At 39.9% G+C, this 11,252-nt stretch overlaps 1 protein-coding gene across 1 annotated transcript in view; it reads right to left on the bottom strand.

Annotated features, from left to right (window-relative positions):
* Window positions 1-11,252, bottom strand: part of dpys (dihydropyrimidinase) — a 13,981-nt gene continuing 2,729 nt past the window's right edge. The window contains exons 2-9 of the mRNA XM_030395253.1: window positions 10,763-10,921; window positions 10,404-10,583; window positions 7,891-8,080; window positions 7,133-7,289; window positions 6,827-6,968; window positions 5,721-5,863; window positions 1,597-1,804; window positions 1-697 (exon numbers count right to left, since the gene is read on the bottom strand). Coding sequence (XP_030251113.1) covers window positions 638-697; window positions 1,597-1,804; window positions 5,721-5,863; window positions 6,827-6,968; window positions 7,133-7,289; window positions 7,891-8,080; window positions 10,404-10,583; window positions 10,763-10,921 — 1,239 coding nt within the window. The 3' untranslated portion in view covers window positions 1-637. The remainder of the gene's footprint in view (window positions 698-1,596; window positions 1,805-5,720; window positions 5,864-6,826; window positions 6,969-7,132; window positions 7,290-7,890; window positions 8,081-10,403; window positions 10,584-10,762; window positions 10,922-11,252) is intronic.

Genomic DNA, 11,252 nt, shown 5'->3' with positions numbered 1-11,252 from the left:
TGAGAAACATCAGTCTTGTTACCAATGGCAACAAACGTTTAATGAAAAGGGGTGAAAATGAAAAAAGAAAAAAAAAATGCTCAGTAAGATCAGGCGCATTCACAACTGAAGCCAGTTTTAAAAAAATGATTTTTCTAGCAAATTGAAACATTGAAACAATAATATGCTCAAATACAAACGTGGGGACAGGGTCTCTTTTACGATCATAACACATTTTTTCAAATCCATGAAACAATTTTATTTGACCATTTCTAACCACGAGATGAATAAGTCTTAATTGTTTATGCCTCACAGCGAATTACTTGATTGCATAATGTATGCTGGAGCAAATATAATTTTCGGCAGCACAGTGGCTTCCACTGACCTGTGCACTGAGCAGAACTGACCTGGAAACCTCACACAGTTCAACAAATATCTCAGAGGTAGTATTATCTGCCAACAGAACATTGGCCTAGGTGTTGATCAGAGTCGACTGAAAGATCAACACAACCACTATTACTGCAGTCACATGTTTCAAATGTAGAAATCACTCAGAGTAGCTTTATTAGTGTCATTGAGGTGTTTTGGTAGCTCCTGGTTTTTACTGGAGACGCACAGCTGGAGATTCAAAGTGCCTTTCATGTTCTCAGTCAGTTGTTCACAAAGATATGACTTTGCCTTCATAGGGCTTTCTGATGACAGCTGTCGGTTTCCCCACCTGCAGGCAAAATAAAAAGCAGAAGGAAAGGATAAGTGACCTTTGTGTGCAGTACCTCATCAGGATCAAGCTATGCTAAATTCAACATAAATCTGAATTTCAGGATAGGTGCCCCATGGACAAGAAATGATGAATTAACATCATCAGTAACACCAGCTTTATGGCTGTGTTGAAATTTCCTTCATTTATTTATTCAGAATTATCTTAAAATTATAGGCAATAGAGTTAGATGGGAAGTTTCATTCCACTGTCATGTCTGTCCTGTAAATATGACACAAGAATCAAGGTGTTAGTTTAGGTTAGCTTAAAGACTAGCTTAAAAGTCTACTCGTTTGTATAATTTGGTCTGTGAAACAAAGTGCAATAATGAAAAGTTAGGGTGGTGTGTCTTGGCCCGGTATAAACCAGCAATAACTGATTATTTTGGCCTGTTTGGGCAGCAGAAACAAATTGTAAATACATATTCACAGTACAGGGCAACATTAGCATTTCTTTTTTCAGTTGGGTTTGTGGCTATGTGATGTGATATTTCTTTGTTGCAATTCTTCCCTGGAACATGATAATAAATGTAGCTCCAGTACCATCGTTACAACTGACCAATCATGTTTTTGTAATGTTAAAGGTTTATGACTCGGGAAAATTACTGGAAAAATACGCACATTGTTAATGTGGTGAAAGGTTCTATTTTAACCCAGACCACATTTTCCTAAACCTAACCAAGTATTTTTGTTGCCCAACTTCAACCATCACATATAACATAACAAGTGAAGTTAAAGTAAAAGTAATCAGTCAGACAGCAAGTTTGGTCTGTTGCAATGATGGTCCCGAAACAACATTAATGATCATTTTACTAACTGAGGTGTTTCCTCTTGTGATGACACTTGTGGAGCTTGACTGACCTCCTCCCTTTGTCTGATTCGTTTGTAAACAAACTCAGAGAAAGGTTGCCTGTGGATGAATTTGCCATGTCCTGGGGTCACTGTCAGCTGCCCTTTCTCATAGACCACTTTGCCTCTGGAGATGGTGACGACAGGGACGCCGTGGCACTCCATGCCCTCGAAGATGTTGTAGTCCACAGCCTGGTGGTGGGTCTTGGCTGAGATCTTTCTATAAAGACCAGAGTCGCAGAGTAAGGTTTGCAAACAGCGATCGACTACTACTTAAAAACAGAGTGTGCTAATCTCTGCATGCTTTCTGAACGCACAGAATGTAGACCTTCTGCGTAAATTCTGAAACTGACTGAATCAGGCCAAGATGTACTCACACAGAAGCATTGCATTACTACAGCTGACTTACATTGCAGCAATAAGCAATATAATATCATGTATTATTTACAACTTTTTCTCATGTGATGTGGGATGTTGCATAAGAATGAGCTTTGATGAAGAGACACAAGACACGGACAGCTTTCAAGTCTCGACCCAAACAAATTAAGCAGTGCTGAAATAGAGTTAATCTGCAGAAATGATTAAAATACTTAAAATGATTTACCTAAAAGCACTCAACGTGCAAAACGTATCCTTCAGCACTCCTCCACTGCATGTGACCAGTGTGAATCCAAATACTGTTTTGACGTATTTTTGCTCTGTTTGAGTATTTTCGTGCTACATAAAAATCTATTCCGCGACATTTCACAGGGAAATATTGTGCTTTTTACTACATCTGTCTGATAACTATAGTTTATGACGTTATCTTGCATTTTAAACATGAACATACAAGACATATGACGAGCTTGTAAAACGCATAGCGACCTAGCTAACACACAATATACTGTTCTGTACATACAGTCAGGTAGTTAACGTTAACCCCACCTTCAGGAAACTGTAACATTTTGCTCACACAGTACTTCTCTTCATAACATAAACCAAAAATGGACTTGCATTTATATAGCACTTTTCTCGTCTACCAGCCACTTAACAAAGTACACCTTTGTCACATTCACCTATTCATACACCGACCACCTCATCCTTACTTTGGCTAAAACTTGTGGCAACAAAGGAAAAAGCTGTGAGCACAACACTGACTTATGACACCATTTAAGTTGATCTTGTTAGCAAATAGTTACACACATCCAGCAGATACAGAGCAACATTAGCATTTATTTGAATGTAGCTACTCTCCTTTTAGCTCAGGTTTTGGTCACCACCATCTACTCAAAAAAGGGATTTGGCTTTTCAGCTGCGAGATGGTGCAAAGCGTTGTACGCCCTGGTCAGAAACGTCAGCTAAAGCAATGAGAGCGAAGCAAAACTTCAAAGCACTGGACTTTAAAACCAAAATAATCAAATGAAAGGCACAAAAAATGCATTTAGTGCAGAGTTGGGTAATGTTTCTCTGTGGGTTCCTCACTACAATCGACCTCTTTCACAGAAAAGATCAAAGTCATGATGATGGTACAGTGTGTTGCAACAGGGTGAATGGTGTCTCTGTCTCAGGCACACTACGCCTCTGTCCCTTGTTTTTTCAACTATGTAACTTCAGTGAGAGGGGAGGATCACTATGTTACATACATACATCCTTCAAGACAAAAGTTGCAGTGGTGTTGCACTGAGACACAGTGGGGGGCACCAAAAAGCACAAAATGCCACTTTCTATATAATGTTTCTTTGAAGGACCAGCGTGCAGGACCTGGCATCTAGCTGTGTGGTTGCAGACTGCAACCAACTGAACACCCCTCACCTTACCACCTCAACCCTCCTCTACAGTGCCCAATCAAAAGTTGTTGTCAAGTGTTTTTATTCTTGAAAAGTGAGAAAGACCCTCTCTGTGTTTGGTTTGTCCATTCTGGGCTACAGTAGAAACAAGAATTTGGAAGAGGACCCAATCTCTTTGTAGATTAAAAAAAGCCTAATTCCAACAATTCTTAGTCAGTCATAATAATAATAATAATAATAATAATAATAATAATAATAACAATTGTATTATTATTATTATTATTATTATTATTATTATTATTGTTGTTGTTATTATTATTATTATTATTACAATGATAATTATTGTTATTATTATTATTATTATTATTATTATTATTTTCTGCCCCCAAATATCACTAAATCTTGCACGCTAGACCTTTACTTGGACAAAATTAAAATGATTAGAGACAAAGTCAGTTGCAACACTTCAAAGTAAAATAATCACTCCCTGCACAGTATTGACTGATAACATCGAACAAATGAATCATATCTTGATTAAGTAAAAAAGACTTAATAAGTCTGACTCAATCAGTTCCATGAAACACACTGAATGCATTTTCCTTTTTGTTGTCAGGCCGCTCTCCCTCCATTCACACGTACACATTTCCTGTTCATTTCCTGTTGCTTTTGTGAAGCCAGACACCAGGCCTAGTGCGCACTGACAAAAACACGATGTGTCCTCATTATAAGTAGCCTAATTATGAGACACAAGGCAATTGACTGAACTTCCGAGGCGTTTCTGGTTATGCAACTGTTTGTGGCCCCCGGTCCCGGATGTTATGAAGTGACACTTGCACTGGGGGCAATTAATTACACTGTTTCACAGATGAATTCACGGCTGTGGCAATCAAACATGAAGCGCTCCCATGCTTGAAAGGCATTATAACATGGCCAGACATGCACACATGGTAAAGACAAAACACACACACAAACTGTGACACAAACAGGTGATGTCCGAGGGTGACAGGCCGGAGAGCATCCCAATACTGTAAACTCCTCCACGGTGAGAAGTGAGAGGACTCACACAAGCTTTTCTGATGTTACCAGTGAATTCATTTACAGCAAATTACACTGGAGTGTAATGTGTTCTTCTCCAATCCACATCAGCAGTTAGTGACTGCCCTGAGGGGCTCAGCCCAGATTCTCCAACAAACAGAACAGTGCTGTGCAACTCTGGGGTTATATAAGCCGTGTGTGCTACAGTACGCAAGCTACTGGAATGCAAACGGTCCTCTGTGCCTGCATCTGTGCACAGAACAGCAGATTGTTCTCTGTTTCATATCTGGGACTTTCTCAGGATTATGAGTAAACAGAAAGAAGCAATCGCATGATCAGTTTTTATATACATCTGAGCCGGTTACTGAAAATAGCCTTCATACTCCGTGTTCTGTGCTATGAAAATTGGTTTAGCTCCTACGTGAAATATTCGTCATCTTTAAGATCCTCACCATGACCCATCAGCATTGTCCCACTGATGCTGCGCACATCTAGCTTATATAAGTGTGTTAAAGCCCTTCCTAAAAAATAACCAAACATGGTAAAAAGATTAATCACTCCAGCAGTCTTTTTTAAGGTCTGATGAATGTGATTCATATGTAAATGGTGTTGTGCTTTAATTTGCAGCTGTAGATGAGTGATGACAGACTCTGACTTCTGGATAGTGCACAGACGTAATCAGCTTACACACTAGAGTGTGTGTGTGTGTGTGTGTGTGTGTGTGTGTATGTGGTAAGGTGGCACAAGATGAAAGATGCGACACTTCTCTTTTTAGTTCCCTGTATCTATACCCTGTATGCTTTCCTGCTGAACTTTATGGACCTTATCTTATTCACCTGAATGCTGACACCCTGGAGACGTGCTTTCAAGTTTGCCCAATGCTTCAGCAGCACCACCTGCAGTTGAAGCTGCTGATAGCAATGGCAGAAATGTTTAAGGGAAAAGTTCACTCAAAAATGAAAAGTCAGACAAGTGAAGATGCCCTAGATGTAAGTGTTGAAGAATTCTCCCAAACAGCTGTAGTACATGGGAAATTGTTGGAAAAAAAAAACACGGGGAAGCGGGGGCACCAGCTCGACATGCAAGTTAATGCTTTTCATCTTAAAAAAGTCCCCATCTGCTTTGGTTGTTCAGGAGAATGCTGCAACAAACCTTCCATTCGTGTTTGGGTGGCTAGATTAAATAACTGAAATACAATTTTGGGGTGAAATTTTCCTTTAACTCAATACTAAGAAAATGTTTTGTAGACAAACACAGAGTCAAAGAGCTCTCTTTTCCTTCCCTGTTTGAAAATCTTTCTCCCATACTGCTGAATGGCCGCAGCCGGGTCCTCACCTTGTCATCTTGGGGTCCCATATAACCACATCAGCATCCGAGTTCCTGGCGATACGGCCTTTCTGCGGGTAGAAGTTGAAGATTTTTGCTGCGTTGCTGCTCGTGACGGCTACAAATCGATTCTCGTCCATTTTGCCACTGTGCTGAGGGGAGGAAATGCACAAAGCAGCCGCTGTGAGTAAGGGGCCACAGTAGATGACAACAAAATACAGAATTAGCAGACCGAAGGTCAGTGCTTAACTGTGCAGCAGGCAACTCATTTCTGCCAAGGAACCATCTAATGTGTGATGTGTAAGCACTGTTGCATGTGGTAAATCTTTCCAGTGGCCTTGGGGCAGCCGGGCTGAAACACTGTCTTCACAACAACGGTGAGGAAATGCTACGTCTGCTCTCTGCAGCAAACTGCGGCTCCCAGAGTTTACTGCCTTGTCTGTTTGTGTCGTGGAAAAGCAGAAATACTTACTTTCTACCAAAATGAATATGAAAAGGGTGGAATAATTAGAGTTTATACATTTACAAGAGTGTACATTGTTTAGCTTGGCATAAAACTGATTGTATGAATGTGTTTGGCCCATGAGAGAATAATCTTTATGTTTATAGATTATTATATAATTATTATGGATTATTACTTCAGTATGCTCATCTGCAGTTACTTGCTATGGTATGTTTTTTAAATGAATGTAGAACTTTTTAATGCCTGAATGCTTGCTTTGGCATACACAATTTTTTGTTATGTCAATAAAGTTATTTGAATTGAATTGAACAGATTAAGAAATGTACAATGTACCATTCTAGAGGCATATACAGGGCCCCAGGTTGTGACAAATCTATGTGATATAATCATAGGGGCCCCTTTTAAGTGATAATGTGCCTGAATGATGCATATCCACCAATAATTTGGCTCCAGACACGATGAGTCAGCCTTGACTATGCACCATAGTAAGAGGTATAACTGACGTAAGATACGTGCAAATAGAGCCTTTTAATTAAAAAAAGCACAGTCTAATTTGCCTCGTCGTCATTCTGCCCAATACATCATCACTGAAGTATGTGCGATTTGTGCAGCTCACACCTCTGCTGTTTCAGACTCAAGTGTCAGGACGTACCACTCCTTTCTCCCAGATGACGGACATCCTGTCCTCCACTCCGTTCACTCCGTTGGGGATCTGGGTGAAGTTGTCCTTGCCGAGAGCCTTCTGGCACAAAGAAAAGGTGCAGTTGTCCGTCCCCGTCACACTGAGATCATCACTGGCACATTTGATGGATAAAAAAAATAAACATATGGTTGAATGACAGAATAGATAGTGGAATTAACAAATAAAGGTTGCTCTGTCACCCTTCTATGCTCCAAAACATCTGTAATGAGTTATTGGTTGGACATTACTGGTTGCTACACTTCCAGTTCCACTTACTTGGCCAGTAGGTCCATGAGGTACCCAGGGGTGCTGGGGTCAGGTCTGAGGGGAGGTCCCATGACAAAGGCGGCAGCATGGGCCCACTCATTGTGCCAGTAGTGAGTACCGTCGGTGCCCAGTCCAGCTGCAATGGGCTCCCCAAACACCACACGGCCTAGAGAGGGAAAATACGCATGAACTAAATTCAAGTTGTCATACATTTCTCTTAATACTTTTTCTGACATCAGATGATGCTGAGCAGCCTGCTGCTGAAACTTCAGGATAAGCTCTGAAAGTGAACCTCGGGTAGAGATATTTAGCAGTGTTTCAGAGGCTTTTCCACCATGACAAGATGAGACAAATCGAGTGGAATCATTGAATTATTTAAAATAAAAGGATTGAAATGTTTTTTAAAATCTTTTAAAGCATGACAAGAAGTACTGCATACCAAGACCAAATACGAAGGCTGATATTTAAAAGCAAAGTATGTACTTTCTGTCTCTAAACCGAAACACTGAAGTGATGTGGGATTATCGGAGTTGCTGTCATTGCAAAACACAATGACAGATTGTCGTGAGTTTAAACATTATTGGAAATATATATATATATATATATATATATATATATATATATATATATATATATATATATATATATATACTAAAAGGTCTAGACATTTTAGTGCGGAAATGTTACATTTCATAACGGCCATGCAGGGCCATCATCTCACAGCCTTGCCCTATTCCAACAGCAGGTGGCAGTAAGCCCGCACTCACCATCTCTGCGTGCATTAGACACCACCTTGGCCGCAGACTTGCTCATGACATGGACCACATACAGTGGGCAGTTGACAGCGTGGGCGATGGTGATGGCCCGTTGGGTGGCCTCTGCCTCCACCTCCTCTGGCCGACACATCTCATGGCCCTCCGGCCCCGTGATGCCCATAGACAGCATCTTCTTAGCCCCCTGTTGAGTCCCAGTAGGGAAGAGGACAACAAGGCAGAATGAAGATTAAAGGAGATGGGAAAAATACAATAGCAGTGTCTGTCCAAGCAGAATGGGATCAGACGATAACTAACACAGCCAATACTAAACTTAATGCAAGGAGCACATGGAAACATGGACAAAATTCTTTAACAGTGCTTTAAATTAGAGCAACCCTGGTGTGAAAATAACTGTAAAATCAAATGTTTTAGCGGCTGAGCTTGTGCACCCACTTCAGATGGGTGCACACATTTAGCTTAGCAGCTACAGCGAAGACTTTCTCTTAAAAAATTGTGTAAATAAAATCTTTTCAAATCAGTCTGGGATCTTGGGGCCTTCGGAGACTTTTTGTCTTCTGACTTTTTGGTTGTGTAGGAGAATGCTGCAATGTTGTTTTTTCTGTGAAGTTCCAGAAATGTTTTGTGTACCATGGTGAGTAGGTACTGACTACATTTTTTATTTTTGGGTGAACTGTTCCTTTGCAGTCAGCTGTGGCTCAGGGATAAAGCCAGCGTCTTGTTATCAGAAGGTTCGATTCCCCTGGTCTGTCAATGTCAATCCCCAAATTGCTCCTGTTCTGCTGATCGGCACCTTGCATGGCAGCCATCACCATGAATGTATGTATGAATTACTGTAAAGTGGTGACCCCTCTCTTTTCCATAAACACTTTGGATGAAAGTGACAAAATACAGAAATGACAATAAAGAATTTATATTACAACAAATAATGCAAAGTTTACTTTTCCCCCACAATATAGGTGCATAAAGAAACAGCCTATAATAAGCATTTGGTTTGCCAAAAAGTAATTCACATACATGTTAAATATACTGTGGAATATTTCATATTAGCGTGTTCTTCTAGATAGAAGTGTTACTCAGGTTTTTTTAGTCAGTTAGACCGCAGATACTCTGTTAGACCACATTCATTAGAACAAAGTAGTGTTGTATATAAAATTAGCAGCAATCAAATACATAGAGAATATTAAAATCTATTGTATTTGACCATATTCTACACCTGAGGTCTCTGAACAGAATGAATGCATCATTTTCAGTAGAGGCTTTCTGAAATATGTCTTTACTTCATAATCATCTTGAGCAATTCGAATGAAAAAATGTGAATAGTCCTGAGGTATCATCCTGATTTTACACTGTTTCCTCGCAATACAAATGTATGCTTATTACACCTTTCACTCGCTGGTGTGTGTGGTGAACGTCTGCATTAATCATGTGCTCCCCACCACCAGAGCCCCACCTGTTTCACATTTTTGGCATTTGCTGCCTCCTAGTGGTGAACTGGTGTCATGACTGTTATGAAAAATTTGCATTGAAAATAGAAAAACATGTATGAGAAATAATTGGCCATTTTTCCTTGTCAGAGCAGAATTAAACACGTGTACCTAATATCAATAATTACGGCAATACAAAGGTCATTGAACCAGCACCTATCTGCATTGAAACAGGTGTTTATTATTAATGTTTATAATCACGCTGGTGTATTTGGTGATTTGACATATGAAACTATCTCAGGGGAAATAAACCTGTTTATATGCCCGTCCTAATTCTTCAGTTCAAAGGTTTGTTGCTTTTGGTATCTCACGACATAGCTTTGCTAAACAGTTGCTCTCATTGCTACTACGGGCAGTCTTAATGGACTTGGAACTACCTGAAACACACAGGGAAGATCAAAAAGTCCCTGCATTCAGAATTTTCAGAAATAATTACATTTTAGAAGGCTGTTCTGTCATTGCTATAACCGAACACTACACACCTTTCCATCACAATGTCTGCTCCTCTGTGACAGGACGCAGATCTTTTCATTTATAAAAACACTGAGCTTCCAACATGGTGAAACATTAACCCATAATTGTTTCTGGACTGTGGTGTGTTTACACATGGTCATTATTTGCTTGACCTGTCCAACTCAAACCTTTTGGATAAAGAGGACTGCAGCGTGTACGCCTCTCCACTTATTGGACGATCAGGACTGATTTAGTTCAGATTCAAGCGTTGCTGGTATCGGTACTATGGAAATATCATAGGTGAATGTGAACGCTGTCGTATTATGGAGTATCTGTTAATTCTCCAATTATGATTTACAAATTGTTTGCACTGTAAATAACATTCTGCAGCAGGAAGTCAGCATAGCTTAAGAATCGAGATGACATACATTAATGTTATTAATTAACAAAAATTGGAGAAAAAAAACCCCACACACATCAAAGCAGCTCTTAAATACAAGTAACTCGTAAATCCATTAATAATTCTCTTTAGATAATAAGTAGGTTATCACAGTTGCTCATACTAACCTCTGCAATCAGGTCTCCATTCTCAGCATGCACCTGAGCTATAGCTCCGATCTCCTTACACTGAGAGAAGGCAGCATAAAGCTCAGAGTCCTGCAGCATGAACACATCTTTATACGCCATGAACATCTTAAAGGAATTGACTCCCTTCTCTTTGGTCAGTGTCTGCATCTCCTCTTTGACCTGGACAAGAAAATCACATGGAGGAACAGCTATGAATAACCTTGATGAGGGGGTTATGAGAAATGTGTGCCTTCAACACATGAAAACACAAATTCTTTCTGCAGTTTATTGAGACTTTACAAACATACTTGTAATTCAACACTTTTTCCGTATTCAAAAACATCGATCGCCTCATTCACCTTGTCACTCCACCACGTGACGGCGACATGCAGCGAGTAGTCGCAGCAAACCTTGGCGTCAGCAGTCTTACGCCAACAGTCGTAGGTCTCCAGGAGAGATTTTCCTTTTTGAGGGATGACAAAGTCCAGGATCATTGTGGTCCCCCCCGCTACAGCGGCCTGATGGAACACACACATAACCATGTGGATGGGAGTTAAACATTAACTTCCAAATGTTGACAATCCACTGATGTTTAGAATGTGGTATCTTAAGTAATCTGAAGAATTGATTGATCCCTGTGGGATATTTATTGTATGCAGATGCTTAGAGGAAGGCCTACAAAAGCTTTAGCAAGTATTTTTTTATTAAATCATCAATATTATTTAAATGATACAACTTCAGATGTTTAAGAACATTCCTCTATGATAAAGAATTGTGTGCTGCAGGTTTGTACTGGATGAAAGTAAATGACTGTCAGCAGGATAAAACATTTTTTTCCTGAACAGTTCA

This window comes from Sparus aurata, chromosome 17 (genome assembly GCF_900880675.1).
Source record: "Sparus aurata chromosome 17, fSpaAur1.1, whole genome shotgun sequence".
Lineage (NCBI taxonomy): Eukaryota > Metazoa > Chordata > Actinopteri > Spariformes > Sparidae > Sparus > Sparus aurata.
Note: the sequence above shows the minus strand (reverse complement) of the source record. Positions and strands in the feature narration are given on the sequence as shown.